At 36.5% G+C, this 22,072-nt stretch overlaps 1 protein-coding gene across 2 annotated transcripts in view; it reads right to left on the bottom strand.

Moving 5' to 3' along the window:
• The window catches only part of RYK (receptor like tyrosine kinase), a 99,775-nt gene that overhangs the window by 24,790 nt on the left and 52,913 nt on the right, over window positions 1-22,072 (bottom strand). The window contains exons 7-13 of one of the 2 annotated variants that reach the window (XM_067737769.1): window positions 18,733-18,833; window positions 15,622-15,747; window positions 14,254-14,340; window positions 8,773-8,842; window positions 2,978-3,110; window positions 1,907-2,016; window positions 1,587-1,746 (exon numbers count right to left, since the gene is read on the bottom strand). In XM_067737769.1, coding sequence (XP_067593870.1) covers window positions 1,587-1,746; window positions 1,907-2,016; window positions 2,978-3,110; window positions 8,773-8,842; window positions 14,254-14,340; window positions 15,622-15,747; window positions 18,733-18,833 — 787 coding nt within the window. Of the gene's footprint in view, window positions 1-1,586; window positions 1,747-1,906; window positions 2,017-2,977; window positions 3,111-8,772; window positions 8,843-14,253; window positions 14,341-15,621; window positions 15,757-18,732; window positions 18,834-22,072 lie in introns of both variants that reach the window. The other variant, XM_067737767.1, reaches the window with a different exon arrangement.

Below are 22,072 nucleotides of genomic sequence, written 5' to 3'. Positions count from 1 at the left end.
TTAACAAATCATTTCAAGGATTTTAAATTGGAAGATTAGTTTTTCAATAAGGAAATCTTAGGTAATTTCAATTACTGAGTATAGTGGATTGAATGGTGGCCCCAAAGATATGTCTACATTCTAATCCCCGAAACCTATAGATATTACCTTATATGACAAAAGATGTGATTAAGTTAAGGACCTTGAGAGTAGAAACATATCCTGGATTATGAGATAAATCCTAAATGCAATCATATGTATCACTGTAAGAGAGAGGTAGAGGGAGTTTCGAGAGACAGACACATGGAGGATAAGGTGGTATGAACATGGAGCAGAGAGATGCAGCCACAAGCCAAGGAGTGCCAAGAGCCACCAGAAGCTGGGAGAGGCAAGGATGGTTTCTCCCTTAAGGTCTCTGGAGGGAGCACGGCCCTGCCTACACCCTGATTTCAAACATGTGGCTTCCAGAATTCAACTGTGAGAGAATGAGCCTCTGCTGTTTTACCACCAAGGTTGCTGCAATCTGTTACAGCAGCCACAGGACACTAATACACTGAGGGAAATTGGTATTAAAAGAGTAGTCCTTAACCCACACAAAGTTAGTAAAAGGGAAACCCTATATTATAAATAAAATATATCACTGAGACACAAGATATAATGATATGGTAAGCCCAATTTTTATAGCTGAAACTTTGAAGCTAATTACTCTATAAAATTTTACATGTAACACTAACAGATATTGAGTGATACAGGGGGGCCTTATAAGCAGAAGTTTTACCTAATCTCTAAATATTCAGCCATAATAATAAAGTGCATTAAGCAAGAGATAGGGAAATAAATTAATTTTCCAAATCAAACTAAAAAGTGGCAGAAATTAAAAACAATTAAAATGCCTACAAAATACACACGAGTAACTGTGGTTTCTGAAACTATACATCACTAAGTTGAAAGGATCCCACTATATGATCTGCTTGAATAGACAGAACCACCCAGAAACTGACAAAAAGGAAGAGAGTGACATCTGGGGAACTGTAAGTTATACAGGCCATAAAACTTGGAAGAGGTCATTTGAAAAAAAGAAAACAATAAATCTTTACTATCTGACAGCCACCTGGTCATTCTGAGACTTAAAAAACCTAACTTCAGGGCTTCCCGGGCAGCGCAGTGGTTGAGAGTCCGCCTGCCTATGCAGGGGACACGGGTTCGTGCCCCGGTCCGGGAAGATCCCACATGCCACGGAGCGGCTGGGCCCGTGACCCATGGCTGCTGAGCCTGCGCATCCGGAGCCTGTGCTCCGCAACGGGAGAGGCCACAACAGTGAGAGGCCCGTGTACTGCAAAAAAAAAAAAAAAAAAAAAACCTAACTTCAATATCATCACCTTTAAAACTGGGATAGTGTCTACCTATCTCATTACACACAGTGATGGGCCATGGTTTGGGTCACAGCTTATCTCCACAAACTAGCTGACAGTTAGAAAGCTAACTATACTTGCTTTCTGAATAAAAAACTTCGGGGAACAGTTATCAGATTAAGAAAATTGAAAAACGTTTTAAAAGCATTTGGAGCCTCCTCCATTCTGCTGATATCTGGGGGTCCCAGTACTTACCACATCACTAGCACTGGAGAATTCGTTATTAACCAGACTTTCAAGAGCCATCCACCGAACCGGCCTGTTTTCGTTGTCTCCCAGACAATGATAGTCCATAGGGAACAAGTCTCTGGAGAGGGCATTGTCTGTGATCTTAACTTGAAGTGTGTCATCAATGCTGAAAAGTAGATATGAACATCAAATACAATTGAATACTGAAAAAATATGGACCACAATCACTCATAAATACAACACAGTTCCCACTGTGACTCCTGGAGAGAACCCAAATTCAGGGAACACTAAATATCAAATGACAGTGACAAGCTCATGGCACCTACACACAGTTCCTAGCAGCCAGGTCTTTGTGGATGACTTCCCTTCTGGCCAGATAGCTCATTCCACAGGCAATCTGAATAGCCATGTGGACCAGGTCTTGTTGAGAAATTGCCTGTGGTAACAGAAAATGACAATGTCTGCAGTTAGCACAAAAACTTTGATGGTAGTTATTTTATTCCACAATCTTACTCCATCCCAAAATACACCTACACACTAAGTTTTAAAAAGCTACTTCTTGACCAAGAACATGTTCCCATAGCTTCCTATACTTATACCTACTACAGTCCTTATCATTCTGTACTGTAATTTACCATTTACTTCACTCTCATCTGTTAGGTGTATCTCCCCAACATCCAGCATATACAGTAGCAGCTAAATAAACATCTGTTCAATGAATGCTGAATTCTAAGGGTAATATTTCAAATGTTTATTATTCAATAACTTGTTCTTTTCTTTTACAATATTAAGCTTTTATTAGGAGGTTATCCCCCGGAGACCATTTTCAAACTAATGCTAGTTTACAGCTCTCTCTGATGTGCTCCTCTAGAGCTAATGTGCCAGGACTGTAGGTTGAGGAATGAAATTCTTCTCCAGGTGATGCTGGTGGGCTATGGCTGCCAACCACTTGCTGGAAACCCTGGCTACCAAATTATCACCGACAATCTACACCTCCAGCTACCACCAGCTTTTTTTTTGTTTTTTTTTTTGTACAACATGGACCAAATGGCTCTGTAAGGTCTATATCCATTCCTAGAAGGGAGATCTGGTACAAGTACCTTCAAAGAGTTATGAGGAAAATGACTGAGATGGTGTCACAGAGGGTTTGAGGTGATTATGAATAATACACAGTGGTTATACATGGAAAACCTTCAGCATCAGCAGAGTATAAGCCTCAAGACAGGAATCACAAACCATCTCTCTCTAAATCAATAGGTTAGCAATATCTTCTGGTTCAACCTTGAGTTTCTTTTTACAGACTTCTAAACAGTTTATATACAGGAATGTTAACATCTACCTTCAAAGATATTAGAAGCTACTGGTAAATAATTGGTATGTGGGCAAATATTTCTCACCTGTGGATTATTGGCCTCTACTAATTTGCACTGCCGTAAAAACAATTTAAGATTCCCCCAATTCATGTAAGGCAATATCACCATGGGCTTTTCTCCTTCTTCTATACAGACATGGGTAATAGGAAGAAGATTTCTATAAAATAATAAAAAATCAGGAGAAACACAAGTGAAATCTGAAACTTCAGGGGGTTATTTTTAACAAAAAGTAATAAAATAAAGATAACCTAAAACAAAACAAGAAAATCTCAAACTTACTTAAAAACATATAACCATTAAAAATGTAAAATTATAAATGCTCTTTTAGACTGGACTTTAATGTTTTCCACATACCCACTTTCTTGATAGGGAAAAATTATAAACTCAGAAGTTGTTTCCTGTGGACTAGATTCTCTTAAGACACACTCTAGCCACACTAAATCTCTACTCTAAAGGGTAATCAAAGGGACCTAAAAAATGAGTTGACCATGAGCATATGATAACAGCCCATTTGGTTCATTATCACGCTTAAAAAAGAAAAAAAAAAAAGGGGGCCCCAACGTAAGTCTGCAGAAAAGAATATGATAATCAAGAGCTTGAAACTGTCACAAAAAGCCAAGAAGTTCTTAGCAGGTCACATGGGATTTCTAAATCCTAAATTTACCATTTACTGTCTGTGTGACCATCTCTCTTGGCCTTAGTTTCCATACCTCTAACATGGGGATCCCACCAGCCATACAATGTTGCGGTGATATACAAATAAGGCCAAGCATGCAGTAAAAAAAAAATCTTGTTCCTTTTAAAATCTCCATGGCACACATACTTTCCTCCTATTGCCCAATGACACCTCTTCCATTGGTACCTGGAAATAACTGTTAATTTTTCCCAAGGCTATGTAACTTTTTACATAATTACCTCATTTCCCCCACTAAGCTGAAAATTCCTAGATGGCAAAAACTAAAGTGAACTCCTTTTTTACACCCAATGCTTTGTCTTCTGTGCCACAGAAATAAGCATTTAATAAATATTTGGTAAGTAACACCAAACAACAAGCTGAAAAACATTCCTCCTCCTTAACTTGGAAAATTCTGCCTCTAAGGATATTAATAAGGAAATATTATTAAACATATGAAAGCTATATGAACAAGGATAGTTAATGCAGTATTAATAGTAAAAGCTGCAAACAACAAGACTGTCCAAAAGTAAGGAAGTACAGCCAAATAATAGGATAGTATATAACAATTAAATAGTCACAAAGGGATGTTACAAGAATATGAGTAAAAGCTTACTTATAGGAAAGCAAGATACAAAATTCACATATGCTTGCAGGATAATTACAAGTATGGGGGCAAATACAACTCTGCACAGAAGTATGCCAAGAGTTGTTGTTTTTGAGTTGCGAGACTTTAGGTCATTTCTACCTTGCTTTTCTGTATTTCCTAAATTGTCTCAATTGAGTATGTATCTCTTTTAAAACCACAGTCACATGATTCTGGCCTAACAGTGCAGAAGTGAAAGCTGTGGGGTCCCCCTCCTGCTGTGCAGGAGTTACTAACAGGGAAAGCACTGACCCTGAGGAGCCGGGAAAATGAGGACTCAGAGATCAGTAAACCTGTATGCGGCAACTTCTCTGTAAGGCTTCTGCTTGCCTTACAGCCCAAGAGTGGCAGTGATGATTAGTCCCACTTTACAGGCAAGGGAATCCATGAAGGTGGTAAGGGGTGAGGTAATTTGCCAAGGACAAACAGCCAGCACACAGTGGAAAAAATTCAAATCTTCATCTGATTCTAAAAACCTTGTGTTTTCCACTGGATCACTGGACATTCCCTCCCAGGGCAGCAAGACAGAGCCTCTTTTCACACCGAGACCCACACATACTAAAATGACTACAGCAGGAGGATGGAGGGAGGGGGAACTGGAGGAAGGCAGTCAAAGGTACAAACTTCCAATTATAAATAAGTACTAGGGATGTACTGAACAACCTGATGACTATAGCTAACACTGCTGTGTGATATACAGGACAGTGGGTAAGAGAGTAAATCCTAAGAGCTCTCATCACAAGGAGAAAATTTTCTTTCTTCTTTCTTTCCCTTTTATTGTATCTATATGAGAACATGGATGTTAGCTGAACCTACTATGGTAATCATTTCACAATATATGTAAATCAAATCATCATGCTGTATGTTTTAAACTTATACACTGAGGTATGTCAATTATTTCTCAATAAAAGTGGGAAAAAATGACTACAGCAGGTGTGCACTCAAGTTTAACTGCCTACCATGATTTCAGGAGTAATATGAAGAGCTGCCCAATCTCTTTAACCCTCCCAAAATTATTTCTCTGCACCCTTCCTCATGACTGAAATTCACTGAGCAAAGTTAAAGGAATCTGACCCAAACACAGGAAGTTTGCTGGATGAGATCAACTCACTTATTCTATCACCAGAGGATTAAAAGCCCTCTGGGAGAAGTAACAAGCTGCATGAAAATATTTCAAAGAATAAATGGCTGCTCTTCATTCTGCCCAGTTTATAAAGGAAAGGAAGATAAAGAGGAAGATATGGGATCCATAAGAAGAGCGGATGAGGCAGAAGCAGGTGCTATAGAGGAAAGGCAGGTTCTGCAGGGACTTGAGGCAAGAACTGGTCCAGTTCTCAGTCTTGCCGAGCGTGCCTGCAGAGTGAGAGCCATGAGGCATTCAGCAAAGTGCCCATCATCAGGCACCCTTGGGCCAATGGAGAGTCAAACTACAAGCAGAAATAGCTTGAGTACTTTTTATAAAGCATGTCTGATGGAATTTAAATAGATCAACAGCTATCTTTTATTTATACAGCTATTTTAACTTATAATAAAAATTATTCTCAAAAATTCCAGTGGAAAAAGGAATGAAAAGAAAGAATTTCAAGATGCTTTAAAATATTTCAACACTTTAAAACTCTTAATCACGGAATGTTAAAACAGGAAGTAAACATGATGAATTACATACCAAAACTAGTCTTTTAAAAAAGGTAAAATCAGAAACTAGGTGTCATTTCTTGCTGAGTGTATTGAGTTTGCTTGATAAATTCTATAATATGATCACTGAAGATCATTATTTCTTTTTTAATTTTTTTTGTGGTACGCGCGCCTCTCACTGTTGTGGCCTCTCCCGTTGCGGAGCACATGCTCCGGACGCTCAGGCTCAATGGCCATGGGTCACGGGACGAGCCGCTCCGTGGCATGTGGGATCTTCCCGGACCGGGGCACAAACCTGTGTCCCCTGCATCGGCAGGCGGACTCCCAACCACTGCGCCACCAGGTAAGCCCATTATTTCATTTTTAACCCTCGTGCCTAGCAGTGTTCCAAGTGCAAAATGGGCACTTAATGAATGAGAACGTATGCATACACAGAGCCATGAACAGTCTAGACATCAGGGGTCAAAAGAAATGTGTTATAGGCCCTAGTCCCCTTAAAAATGAAATAAATTGCTACAGTGAGTAGAAAGAACCATATACTTTCTACACATTGACAATGTGTTTTGCTCATTAAAAACCAGGAGTCCTGGTATCACTTTATGATGAGGAAGAACAATTAACCAGGATCAAACCATAACTTGCCTTTAGAAGACATTCCCTAATCACTGAACGTACAGTAACAAATAACCCTAATTCAGTATAAGTCATCCCATTCCACCACCTAAGTGTATCCTGGGGCTACTAATTCATCCTAGTTGGATGCTGGAAAATCCTATAGCTTAAAGCTGTCTGAGAAAATGCTGCAAATGCTTGCTCTGAACATTTTTCAGCCAAAGCACCTTTGGGCTACTGTGGATATAAAACTGCTTCTTGAGAAAATCCTGGCTTTGTCTATATCCCTGCCACCCACTTCTGTGCTGATGTGGTACAGACCTTTCATCAAGATAAGAATACTAGCTAAGTACGTAAGTACTAGGTTAACATTACATACTAGTATTAAACACTCTGGTTCTTCCTGCTAGGGTCAGCATAATAAATCAAGTACTCCGAACATTGTCAAAAAGGACATTCCCAATTGATCATTACCGAGTTCTTGCTTTGTTACTCAGAGGAAACAAAATGTGTGTGTGTTTTTTTTTTTTTAGAAAATATAGTCTAAAGGGTCAGTTATCTATCCATTCCTCTGCAAATGACTTCTATTCTTGGAATGAATCAGTGAATCAGGTCAATGGAAGGTAACATTCTTAAATCACATGACTTTAATCCTTCAAAAGGACATCTTTAGTCCCTCATTACTGTGTGGTCAATTTTTTTCAAAGGTCTCTGGCTTTTTTATTTTCAATGAAACTAAAAAGTATATCTGTTCATTATCTTAATCAATGTCCCAAGTATATGATAAAGCTAATGACATCTGTCCCAGAATGTGAAACCAGAAAAAGTTTTCTCCCCAAGAAACATGTACATTTCCTTCCCTTCTAATACTGAGATGTATCAAACTTTGTTTCCTTCAGCCTTGCTTGCCCAGAAGCTAAGAGTTGTTTTATGTTCAATCACAGTAAAAATAATTGCCTCCTTAATGTTGGCTTATTTGTCTTCTTTTCCACCATCACAATGCCAAAAAACTCAAGTTCATTTTCATTACCATTTTATTGATCTTACTATAGCTGCCTTCTTTTTAGGTTCTCAAATTCTTTTGACTATGAACCAAAGTATAAATAAAATTCAAAAATAAAACTCTGCACAGTCATCTTATTTTTTGGCAGAACTCAAGTAACTGCTCAAAGTACACAGAAATTACAATGCATAATGCCTTTTGCACACATCACTTTCTTTTTTTTCCAGAAGTCCATAAATATCTTCCAACCATGATGGTCACCATTCCATTTTTTAAACATATGTGATCAAATTTTCAGTAGGCACACAAATTAAGCTGACTCTGTATAGTGCTTTAAAACAACAACAACAAAAACCTTGCCCAAATATTGATACTGCACATTGTGATACTATAATTATGCCCCTTTTGGCTCAGAAGATAGAATCTCTTATTATAGCTCTGTGAAAAGGACTGATATAAAGCTTTTAAAAAAAGTTCTTCATATACAGAACTGTAAGTATTTTTTAAAAATCATACTGCAAACTAATGATGAGACTGGTTAAGTAAAACGTGGTGCATCCATTCAATGAACTATTATGTAGTCTTTTTAAATGTGGATGTGAATTTATAGTTACTTACATGAAAAGTCAGATACATTGTTTTGCCATATATCAAGAAGTGTGTTAACCTTGTTAAAGATAATGGTATTGTGATTATATAGAAAAATGTCCTCAACTTTTTGGAAAATGCATGCTGGAAATGCATTGAAAGTGCTAAGATATCCAATTTAGTTTAAAATATTTCCACACTTGCAAATATCTATCTATATCTAACTAAATAGATGATAGATACATAAACATGCACAGCAAAAATGGCAAATGTTAACCACCAATGTATTCAGGAGGTGGGCTTACTGGTGTTTATTATTCTTTTCTTTGGTACTCTACATGTTCAACAGTTCATAACAAATATTTTTTAGCATATGTATATCATTATCCTACTTTTTAAAGGGAAAGATGCACATAAATATAAACTCTTTCCTGAAAGCTCAGCTATAATTATCCAGATGTGGGCTTACATACTCTTCTTTATATTTTACTGTGTTTTAAAATTTTGTGCAATGAGCATGCATTTCACTTTTATATTCAGGAAAAAAACAAATTAAGCTATTCCAGAAATGCTTTCTATTAACAGCACATTACAACATTCTTAAAAATGTAGCATACAATGCTACCATGCTTAACACAATGCTGGGTGGCTTCTCCTCTCACCTGTGATGAAGACCTCGTAGCTTACAACTTTCAGTGAGCATCATTGTCACCTGAATTTCAGAAGCTTGATCTACATAAAGAAAAAGACACTGTCATATATAGTATGATAATATTATACATATGACATCAATATTTTCTGGTATTAGTAAGTAACTATCTCTAACTGTATGGTAAATTTCATCAAAAGTTACAGGCAAATCTAAATAGGTCTAGCCTAAAATTCTATTGTAATAGGTAGAGTCTCATTGACAAGGTCAACATTTACAGATGCCATTAAGGATAAGTTTGACTACGTAAAAATCAGAAACTAAGTAAGGTTCCAGAAACAAAGCAGACAAAGTAATAATAGACTGGAAAAATATCTGTAACACATAAGGCATATAAAGGGCTGATTTCGTCTTTTCCCCCCTTCTTTAAAGAACTTATACGATAAGAAAAAATCTGAAAAAGAGGCAAAGGATATAAACATATAGTTTACTAAAAAAACAACACAAATGACCAGCAAAATTAAAAAAACGACTTTCTGCTTCATTCCTCAGTAAAGAAATGCAAATTAAACGAGGAGATGCCATTTTCCTCATCAGATTGGAAGAGACAAAAAAGTCAGCTACCTGTCAGTTTGGGCAAGAGTGTGAGGAAACAGGCTCATCCACAGTATCTTGGGTAGGTGGGGGAAACAACATCTAACAAAATTTTTAATACCTTTTACCATCATCAATCCCACTGCTAAGAGTCTACTCATAAAAGCTCGTCTATATATAACATAACAAGAATACTGTTCAATTATAACAACAAAAAAACTCAAAACAACCAAAGACCAAAGTGCCCATCACAGAGAACTAGTTAAATTAGCACGTAAGAATAATATGCAGCTACCTTAAGAAAAAAAAGTCAGATTTACATGTACTGACAGAGGAAAATCTGCAAGACATATTAAATTTTAAAAGCAAGATGAAAAACTGTGTTTGTGCGATCAGTTATATTTCAAAATCAAATTTATTTGGAAAATTAGATATATTTGGCTGTGTTTTTCTTCTTACTCACAGAGGGAATCATAGGAAATTGTTTACGGTGGTTACTTTTAGAGATGCGAGAATTTACATTTTGCACCTTTCTGTCCTGTTTAAATTTTCTAACCTTACAAACATAGAATTAGAAAAAAATGACCACAGGAGTTCTGACTGGAGATTGTGGTGCATTTTATTGTTTTCTTCTTCTTACCTCTATGTGGTTAAACAAACAAAAAGAACTACTATTATATTGGTAGAAAAAGATTTAATTTTCATATAATAGCCCAAATTAGCATGATTATTCCATTTTATTTTTAGCTTCTGAACTCATGGTTTTTGGTCCAGGTAACAAACAGAACTAAAATTGGCTTTTAGTTCAATGTTTTTGAAATAAAACATGATAATGCAATTTACCAATATCTTTAGTCTGCACCTTCAAAAGAATTTGAAGCCATTAAATATTTGCACAAATCTACAAGGATGCCTTCTCTTATACGGACCACTATTTTAATAAGTATAGAAGATTTTCTCCCCTGTCTGAAAAGAACATTTCCATTAAGTGAATAGTATATTTTCATTATAAAATTGAAAATGAGTTTTAATTTTTTTAAATGGTTTTTAAATATCAAAAACAAAATTAACAGTATACCCTTAAAAATACTTTCAAAGAAGCCAATAATAGATTTGTATGCCAACAATTTAAAAAATAGTAATAATAATTTATAGATCTTCTGATCAATGCAGTACGAGGGAGAAGAAGATAGAAAGATAGGCAAAGCCAAGATCCACCTCCCAGCCCTACCTAGTAAAATGCTAAACCAACAGTAAAATCCAGACCTCTAAACTCAGGCACCATGATTATACACTCAATCCTTAAAAGTGGAGCTGTCAAAGCTGAGAAATAGTAAATTTCATTTACTTCCAAGACTAACCCGTGGAATCACTCCCTCTCTCATTACGTGATATTAGTGTTCCCTTTTCAGACCGCTTCACTTAGTTAAAACTTTTGTAGGAATACAAAATGGGTAGACAAAAAGCCAAGGACTTGGAATACTTGCTACTTCTTTGAAAAAGCACTTTACCTCAATGTCTGCTGAAATAAACTCTAGTTGTTTAAAAACTGCTTAAAATTTAGGAACATTTAGTAAATGGCAGAATATGCCTTTTTACTCTTTCTGTAATCTAAATAAGTGTTAATAAAATTATGGCCAGAACTATTTGGGGACTGGAAGGATCTTTTTTTTTTTTTTTTTTTTCTGCGGTACGCAGGCCTCTCACTGCTGTGGCCTCTCCCGTTGCAGAGCACAGGCTCTGGACGCACAGGCTCAGTGGCCATGGCTCACGGGCCCAGCTGCTCCACGGCACGTGGGATCTTCCCAGACCGGGGCACGAACCCGCGTCCCCTGCATCGGCAGGCGGACTCTCAACCCCTGCGCCACCAGGGAAGCCCTGGAAGGATCTTTTTAGAACTGAAAACTAGTAATAGTTGGAGGTCTGTACCCATTTGGTAAGAGTTTACCTTCTTGTCAACTGGTACAGAGATCCAAGTAAAATGAAAGGTAATTTCAGGATGTGTCATTTTTTGCATAATTTTTTAAGATTTTAACTTTGATAAGCATGTTCTATTAAGCCAGGGACACTTGAGCTGGATAATGAGCTAAGGAAACTTTGGAGAAAAAATAATTTTATACATTTAGTAAGAAAAAATCATTTTCCTGGATACCTTACCCAGTCTGGTCCTAGTCTTATAATTTTAAATACTGAAAGGTCTATCTTTAAGATGTATACATTTGAAAAGAATACTATACAATAATTTACATTCTAAAAGTTACAAGAACAAAATGATTTTTACAAAACCCTACTTATTTCTAATTTGTAAAAAATTAGAAGCTATAAAAGAAAACAAGAACTTAATACAAATAACCTCAAATTAATTCATTTATTTCATGGAATTCAATTTCACAATATTCACTGTGTGAAATTCAGATTCCTAATTTCAATCTCTGGAAATTTATATTGGGATATCCGTTAAGTCTCTGTGAAAAATGATAACTTTTAAGAAGCCAAACTCCAATTTCCTGCTTATGCCTAAAGGCAAAGGTAGGGACTTCCCTAGTGGTGCAGTGGTTAAGACTCCACGCTCCCAATGCAGGGGGCCCGGGTTCGATTCCCATCAGGTAACTAGATCCCACATGCATGCCACAACTAAGAGTTCACATGCTGTAACTTAGAGTTCGCATGCCGCAACTGAGGAGTTGGCAAGCTGCAACTAAGGAGCAGGTGAGCCGCAACTAAGGAGCCCACCTGCTGCAACTAAGACCTGGTGCAACCAAATAAATAAATAAAATAAATATAAAAATAAATAAGTTAAAAAATAAAGGTAAAGTAACTGATCTTTTAAAAAATTATTTTTGCATTTTTAGCTGTACTTCTAATTGTATAGCATGTAACAAAGCATACATATTTGTGAAAGAACTTTGTCAACTCTACGTAGCTTCAATTAAAAAATAACATTCCAAAAGAATAAATCTCAAAGACACTCAATCATGTGGAGTTATCTAACAATTTTAAAGCAAATACCGTGGTCAGTACACTTCCTCTGTGTTTCCCACGCAAATCATGACCACATCTTGGCTAAGGACTCACTATGCTTTCTCTTGTTTCCGTCTAGCTCAGAGAGAACATTATAATTACAGTGGTAAGACAGAGAAACAAGCAAGTGACTACAATTCAAAGGTACATGGAAAGAGAAATCTTATCTTGTGAAACAGTCCCAGTATCTGCATTGTGTTTTCTTATCACTATTATTTCCTTTCCCCCCATTTCCAATCCTAAATCAACCCAATTCTATACAGAAACCTCTTTTGTTAATTCAACATTCCTTCAGAACAAATTAATAATATCCCAGTTCTAAATTATCCATAGACTATTTACAAACCCCAGAAGAAATATTAGAATTAAGGGGGAATGTTTCCTATAAAAAATGGAGAAACTGTAACAAAAGGCAGACATTATTAAACTTAGGGCTCAAATTTTACATCTACCAAGAGTACTATGTAAAGTATCCTTCAAAACTAGTCAGAAAACCTAGTGGGACCAAATCTAAAATTCAATCTTTAGAAGTGTTTTGGGGTTAGGAGAAGTGAATGAATAAATTCATTTTATTAACTGTTAACTTACTTAACAGTAAGTTAAACCATCTGTTTAGAAAGAAGAAAGTGTGTGTTTATAGCATCCTTAAACAAGCAATTTTGCTAAATTAAAAGAAATCAAATTCCAAAGTTTTTTTGTTAGATTAGTACAGCCCAACTTTTCAGAAACAATAAACACAAACCTTTCATGCTTCCTAAGAATTCCTTTAACTAAATTTAGAAACATAAGTTCTTATAAATTAACTTTGTGAGCTTCACAAAATTGTCACCTCCTACTCATAAAACTGAATTTAATTTTGCCCTCAATTTCTGCATTTGGAATGCTAAATTTGTTTTTCCAAAATTAATAACTAGTTATTTCAACTTACATCAGACACTATCAGACATTAAGCACTCTTTAAATTACATTTTCTCTCTTAAAATGAGCAAATAGACTTACCTAAGAATTATTGAAGCTTTTACAAAGCTTAAATATACAAATCAGTTATAAATCATTAAAATTCTAATATTATAAAAGGACTTGCTAATTTACCAGTATTAGGCAATAAGCCATATAAAAACATTCTAGTGTATGTTGATAGGGAATCTCTAACTGAAAATTTTATATAAATCAGTAAGTGAAATCAGTAAGTGAAAAATTAAGCATCACGTTTCTCCAAAAGGAGAATATGTGAAAATAGGTAGTCTGTTCATGAAAATATAAACTATCACTACCTTTTAGAAAACAATCTGGCAACAACTATCACTATTTTAAATGTAAACACCTCGTGGGGCAGCAATTCCAACTACAGCTATACCTGCAAAACTCTACCAAGAAATAATACACACACACACACACAGCAAAAAAAAGGGAGGAGAGGGAGTGAGAGAAAGGCAAATAGCACCTATTCACATAAGGTTCAGTGGGTCTGGGGGTCATTTTTTTTCTTTATAAGTCCTCAGTATTGGGGGTGGAGGGGTGCTGAGATGGAGGGAAAACTACTATCAATGTTTTTTAAGAAGGAAAAACCAAAGAATTTTAACCTAGGAAAAACATAATATTAGATATAGCAAAAATGAAGTCAAGTGGATGCAGTTTATTTAGAAGCCTGAGTAATATCTAATAAATATATAATGTCTTAATTTATTAGCTTCTATGTTCTATACCTTAATGAAAACAACACAAATCTCCTAAAAGTTTAGATTGTATGAGCTAAATTAACATGGACTGATTAATGATTAAGGTCTGGCACACACTGAAAATCTGAAACAATTTTGCTGACATAAGCCACCTTAGACAGAAAAGCAGTATGGAAACGGAATGGGAAATAAAATCCTACCTTTAACTGTTTTTACAAATGCTTGTTTTTCCTTATTTGGATCTTTTTCATCTACTAAAATCCCATGGAAAATACGCCCAAAAGTACCTAAAAGGAAAAATAATAATTATTGAGATCATATGATAACGTTCATAAAACTATAAGTACAAAACTTTCTGGCACAATACAACTTAAACATAACAAGGGAAAATGTGATCAACATTACTCCAGCCCTAGCATAAAAAGACTCAAATCTTTGTTTTTTAATGACTGTTAAAGGCTCTTTTTAACTACAAAATATCTTAACTTGCCTTTTGAAATACCAAATTTAAACTATATATGAGAATTCATTCTGAAATATCCTAAATAAACCAATGATATAGACAGGAGCACTGGAGCTCAGTAATGGGGTATCCGTAGAGACATTTATGAGTTTCTAGGCTTAGCCTCAGAGCAACGACAAAGGAGAAAAATGGACTCTCCTCATACATTCAAAAACACCAAAAAAATCTGCTTCCATTAATTACTATTTGCCACTGGAGACAGTTCAAGCCCCTCCCTTGGCTGTGACTGACCTACAAGTATCTCAACCAAACAGATGAATTCAGAATGACTCACATGCATCCAAAACATTCCAAACTGAGTTATGGAAGGGGAGAAAAAGTAATTCTCTATTTAACAACTTGAAGAGCTCAATAAAGTATTTTATTATTAATTTCTGTCTTCTTCTTTCAGCATTCTCCCCAATCAATACCTTGAAACTCAAAAAAGAAAGCAAGGACCAGCAAGAGGGGGAAGGGCAGGGTCCTATCTCTCAAACACCTATCATGTGTTAGTTCATTTAATGAACATCAGTTCATCTAATCTTCATAACTGTCTAAGAGTAGACAACGGAGTCCAAATTTAGAGAAGAGGAAACTGGACATGGAAAACAGGAAATGATTTCCCCAAGGTCACATAGGTAATAAATTGTGGGACTGGGATTGGAAGTTGGGCATAACTCCAATCCCCATGCATGTGCCTTCTGCTAGAACCCATACACTTTCCATCACAGAGAGAATTACTTAGAATGCTTCAAAGAGTCCTGCTAGGTAGTGATCACCTTCAGACAAGAACTAAACAGAAAATATACTTTAAAGGTGACAAACACTAATAATCATGCCTTAATATACTTGAAAATCAACAATTGCACCAAAGCTGTCCATATTAAGGCAAATTGAAAATCTAAAGAAAGGGAAAATAAAAATCAGTGTTATAGAGGAAACAAATTGTGCACTGCTTTCTAGCCTTAAACTCAAAATGAGATGAAATTCTTAAATTCTGAAACAAAAAAATTTTTATACTACTAACATTTCTTCCTTGAAAACCTGATTTTGAGATAATAGATACCTTCTTGGAGTACATCTTTTAGAGTTATCCTCTCCCTGGATATTGCGATATCCTTCACCTTAGCTTTGGCCTCCAAAAGAGTGACACTTCTCAGGTCATTCTTCTCTATCCGCAAGGTAGGATAACCTGAGGAGCCAACAAAGCCAAACCAAGAAATATAAATACCCTTATTATGGCATCAGGGTCAACTAGTTCAGTTAGAACCTCAGGACTCAAGTCACAGGAATGAATGAATGTAAGAACCATAAATGGAAAAAGGCACACACACGAACAGGGAGAATTACTTATGAAGGCCATACTAAATTTTAAAGAAACACTTTCCCATCTATCCCAAAATCTTAAAATGCAGAATTAAAACAAGAAACACTAAAAATAATATTATATTGCCACCACTTCAACTGCTTTTCAGCCAAATGAAACAAGCTTTGATTCATGGAATTTAATGTAATCCCTCATATGGACTGCTTTTCTCTCCAAAGATTTTCTAATACAGTCTCCTAACAAAAAAAAACCTTTTCAAATGAAGACATGTTTGTAAAAATATCTTTTCTAAAAAAACATATAATTGATTTAATCATTCTGGCATCCATACAGCCTAGTCATACCACTGTGAGATTCATATTTGTTTTTCAGTTCCCTAATTCCCATTCATTCTTAATATGATGACGGCAAAACAAAATTTCTGGCCATCAATTAAAATTCTCATTGCACAAAAAAAAAGTCAGAATAAAAGTTAGTGTTAGCAAGCAGAAATTGGAATGGTATCCCCATTGGAATAGTATTTTGGGGAAGAAAAATCCGTAAAGAATGGGTGGACTTGGACAACGGTCATCAGTGGCTGCTAGAAGAACTACATGAAAGGCTTTGGAAACCTTTATAATGGATGGATTAGGCTGACAAAACCTGATTCCACTGATCAGCACTTTGACCATGATATGTCTAGGTGTGTGTGCATATGTGAGCATTTATGAATGCATTTATGAGTGTTTAATCCTTCCTGGAGTTCTCTGAGTTTCTTGCATCTGTGGACTGTTGTGTTTTGTTATTTTGGAAAACTCTTGGCTATTTTGTCTTCAAGTAATTTTTCCGCTCCTTTCTTCTTTTATTTATAGACAAATATATTTCCATTGGGTTTTCTTAAAAGCACTATTTGTTTTTATCATACGTAAGAAATGAAGTATCTATCTCCTTAAGGTAATGTCTACAAAACAAATAAACTTCTTATTGGTGGTAAATAAAAAAATTTGTCAACAAATAAATGTATTTCCATTGACTTTTTAAAATGCATTTTGCTTTTAGCATATATAATAAATTACTATCCACCTCTTTAAGGTTATATGCACCATCAAGAATTGACTCTAATGAGCAAATCTTGACAGCTAGACATTAAAAGCAATGATGTGTTTCTTATAAATAGCTTGGACTACTCTCACATCTATCATTATATTTCCTGAGGAACTTATGTCTTTCTTTCCTTGGTGGAGATGTTAACTGCTGTTATGATTTCTCTTAGATTTCTTTTAAGCTAGAGTGCGCCCTCCTTCCCTTTCGTTTTTCTTGCCACATCTTATTAAAGAAACTGCGTCAATTATCCTGGAGAATGTCCAGCATCTGCCTCTTCTAGTGTCATCTAACTTGTTTCCCTATCCCTGTATTTCTTGTAAACTGCAAGTCAGTTTTACAGCCTTGATTAGATCCAGGTTAACTCTTGGAGGGGGAGGGGAGACAAGAATACTCCATCTGGGAGCACAAAATACTAGCTGTCCTACTTTTAATGATGCGAAGTTTCAGTAGTGGATTCAGGCAGTGAAACTCTGATCCCTCAAATGGTAAAGTTCCCTACTTCCCTTTGTTTGTATAGTTTAAAACACTAACGAACTTTTCCTGAATCAAATATTTTATTAGGGGATGCAAGTATGATTTTCTAATTCTACCATTCCTTCCACATTTATTAGCTGGGATTTTTCTGTAAAAAAACATTTTCCTTCATAAACCAGCACTATCTGGTTACTGTGAAATAGTTCAGGTAGCCAGTTGTCAGAGTAAGGCATAATAATGTCTTAGTTAACTTGGTGCCTTAGTTAACTCCCATAATGACTGATTTTTCTAAAAAGTATCATTACGAACTTGTGGATTTTTACACATTTTTACATTTCACATTTACATCACTTCACCAATCCACTGCAGTCATTATTCTTTCTGATGCTCAATGGTCCCATTTTGGGGAGCTCTTGTCTTTAGTAGCTTCCTGGATTTTTGGCTCAGCAAATGTCCCAGGTTTATCTTACACATTCCCGACCCAGTCCTGGAATCATCCGTTTCTCCAAAGAATCCTGGTACTTCTTAATGAGAAACAGTACTGAAAGACCACAAGAGGGCACTGGGTGAAGAACAGATACTCCTTAATTTTAGTTTGCTAGAGAGTAAATGTCAGCCCAGGGGAGATAATAGTTAATTGCCTACAAGAACCTCATTAATCAATGGCACCACTGAGTTGAGCCCTGACTTGTAGTCCACTGCCTATCCTGATGATTGTGTAGTTTCTTATTTGTATGGTGACTGAGTCCTCATTATGTCTAAATTATACTCTAAGAATGATTATTTTCCCCCAAACATCTACATGTTACAGTATAAAAACTTTCATCAAAATCCTGTTCAAAAAAAGGAAATCAGACCCCATTCTCAACTCTAATGGCAACTAGTTTCCCATCATGATCAGAAGACAATGTAACGTCCTAACCACAGCCCATGAGACCATCAAATAATTCATTAAAATCCAAGTCTCTGCCTTCATAGAGATCAGTGGCTTATTCTATCTAACTACCTGAAAATCCTCCTTCTGAATTTGTATAGAGATGGTTCAGCAGCCCTCTTAATATAATCTATAGAAACCTCCCCAAAACTAATTCTAGCCGTTAAACCTAAAATTTTAATACTCCAATTTTGGAATGTTTCATTCAATGCTCTAGAAAGCAAAAGTTAAAGCCTAATTCTGTACATGTTAGATACTATGTACACAGCATGGCACACGTAACTAACCACACAGGACCAAGGAAAGACAGAACATAGACAATTTTAGTAAACCATCTTTAGAATTAAATTAACTCTTACTGGTGATAGGAGTTGCATTGTTGGGTGTGTCGGCTCTCAGATACTGAGTCGTCTGGGTAGATGGCTGAGACAGCCCTTGGGAACTACTGCTGGCACTGATGCTGCAAACAATTTTTAAGAGAGAAATACTTGGCAAGTCAGCTTCAATGAGAAATTTCCTTTTTCCATACATACAAAATGCATGTAGCCATTATAACCAGCTTAAAACCCTAACGGAGATCACAATAATGCATGGATCTCTATCACAAATGTTCCATATTGAAATTTTAATCTGCCTCATAACGTAGAGCTCTATTTTTTCCTTCCTTTCTATCTCCACAACCACCAGGCAAGTTCATCATATCATAGTCATTCACAAACGTGGTATTCCTCAGACACCATAGATAGCAGTCCTGAACCTCACAAAATGTTATGCTAGGGAACCATCTCTTAGGAAAAGAGCTCATGCCGCTCAATTAGATTGCTTTTAAGAAAAGGAGCATAAAGACAGGCCTCTTTTAATGATGGTCCAAAATCAAATGGCCTACAGATGATGGAGTATGAAAGCAAATCAAACGTGCCAACGTGCTCAAAGCTTGGGAAGGGACTTCCTACCTGGTTCAAATCTGTTTAATCATATACATTTTGCTGCTTCTACTTCCCCAATCCCACCTTTTTAGAATTTACAGAACTTATTAGAAATCTCTAGCACGTGAAACATTCTATTATGCCATATTCTTTAAGTAATGAGGAGACCCAGAAAATGGTAGGTTCAAATAAATGTGAACCCCATACTCAAGATTACTACAGATAATGTTCTTTTGTCTTGTCAGTGGACGACGACCTTATCCCAGGGTCACCTTTGCACACATTCCAATTTCACTGCCTCAGCCCTTGTATTTTTGCAGCAGTGGAGAAGTGAAGCATAGAAATTCAGCATGAAGAGTGAAATCACAGGCAGGATGTCATCCCCTCAGGAGGAAGGTCTACTTTCCATGCCTCCCTTAGCTATAGAATCGGCAGAGTCCCATAAGAGGCTCCCAAATTTCCTAAATATGAAAATTGTTTAAATCACCACACCCCACAAAATAGTTCTGTATTTTCATAACCTAATGATTAAAAAAACACATAATGATAAAAAGCTGCTACTCAAAAATTGATCTATATAGGTCTACACATATAGTGGGTATGGGACAGTACAGTGAAGAGATGTAGAGCATAACCTTGAAATCAAAACTGCCAGCACCACCATTTATTAACTAGCTGTATGACCTTAGGCAAAATGCTTCTGGAGCCTCAAATTCCTCGTGGATAAAATAACCATAATACTACCTCCTGAAAAGGTTGCTAAAAGGATTACATGAAAAATATAATCCTTTTAGGGCAATGCCCTGCCCTCAAACATACACTTACAAGTTATTATTACTAATTATGCATATTATTACCAATATTATACATCCTTAATTCCTGGAACCACCAGGCACCTGTTTTTGGAGTTCTGAGTACATACTACTCAAAGACCACGTCGGAAATCAAATCTGTTAAAAGTCCAGGATTCAATAATGGGGAGAGGAGAGAAGCATCATCATCCCCAAAGAGGGGGGAAGTAATAGAATACAATTTACTTACCCATAAAATGGGACTAAGAAAACCTACCTCCCAGGATTTTTGTGAGGCTCAAGTTGTATAATGTATGTGAAAGTATAATTCAAATATTACCTGCAACCAATGTACAGGTTGAATAAATATGCACAGACCCCAAATTATTTACTATTGTTTCTCTTCAGCAGCTCAACAGTAGGTGGCACTCTTGTACCACCTCAGAATTCCTGAAAAGCCTGGGCATACAAAGATGTTATGCGCTCATCCATATTTAGTGGTCCCTACAATAAGCACAGCACTAATATTAAGCGATCAGAACACACCTTTGAAAGCCCAGACTTACTGTTATGAGAGAAGCACGGAGCAGTTGGGGATCGACCCCTGATACCTATTAAATTCAATATCTACATAGCTACATCACATGAGGTAAAAAATGAAATAAAAATGTACACTTGCTAGCACTTAATAGTTTAACACCAGTCTAAATAAATTATCTCATTTGACTTTCATAAGCAAGTAAGTTTAGTTATGAAGACATTAACCTTGCTTTAGCGTTGAAGTTAGAACTTAGGGCAAAGATCATCATTTTCCTTCAGAGCGCTTATTATGATTTATATTTCTCTATTTTTCTGTGTAATTCATTTATGTAATTATTCATTCAAAAACTATCTACTAAGTGTATACTAGATGCTAGATACTGTGCCAGGTGCTGGGGATACAGCAGTGAACATAAGAAACAAAGATCCCTACCCTCATGAAGCCTACATTCTAGCAGGGATTTTTGGTTTAATATCTATCTTGCCCAAGCAGACTGTAAACTCCACGAGGGCAGGAAAAGTACCTATTTGTTCACTCCTCCCTTCCCAGCACTTAAGCCAGGGCCTGGCACAAGAGGCCTCAAGTGGGCCCAACTCTTAGTGAGAGCGCAATTAACACTTGCTGAATCAATCAATCCATAAACAGAGAAAAACACCCTTCCTTGGAATAGAAAGCTATAAACCACACAGAAGAGTTGCTGCTGACATGAGCTATTGATATATACTGAAAGAGGGAAAGAATTATTGCTCTAACAGAATGGTTTCCTGTCTCTCTCTACTCATTCCTCATTCAACAAATTCTTCATGCAACATTCATTCAGTGATACCTGTTAGACACTGAATAAGGGGAATACAGAAATGAATAGGGGGAAATAAAAGGGACCCTGTCACCAGTAATGGCAAGGGTGATGGGGCAATGCAGATAATGGAAAATGAAGATATTGCCAAATAACAAGTTCATGTATCCCACAAAGGAGTGAACTCTCCTATAGTTGCAAGCTAACAGGGAAAGACTACAGTATAGACAGGGTACAGATCAATCCCTCTGTGGAAGGACTTTACAAAAGCTCTGCATCTCCAGAATACACTCACCTGGCACAACACAGAGACTGAGAAGATGAGCTTATAGTGTCAGGAGAGGGAAAGTCACACACTTGGGCTCCAACTGCCCCTGGCATGAGCACACCTCAGGCAGTTTTATTCTCTGCCTCTAAATAAGCTCTGTGTATAAGAGGACTCTGGCTCCTGAGTGTCAGGAATGGAAGAACTCTGTACCATCCCTGTGCAAGCAATTCCATGGAGCCATGGGTTCCATCAAACCTCACAGGGCTGCTGTGAGGATTAAGAGGATTAATGGATGTAAAAGCACATGGAACAGTGCCTGGCATATAACAAGTGATCTATACAATTACAGTACTGAGTTATTACAATACAGCTATTAC

This window comes from Pseudorca crassidens, chromosome 5 (assembly GCF_039906515.1).
Source record: "Pseudorca crassidens isolate mPseCra1 chromosome 5, mPseCra1.hap1, whole genome shotgun sequence".
Taxonomy (NCBI): domain Eukaryota; kingdom Metazoa; phylum Chordata; class Mammalia; order Artiodactyla; family Delphinidae; genus Pseudorca; species Pseudorca crassidens.
Note: the sequence above shows the minus strand (reverse complement) of the source record. Positions and strands in the feature narration are given on the sequence as shown.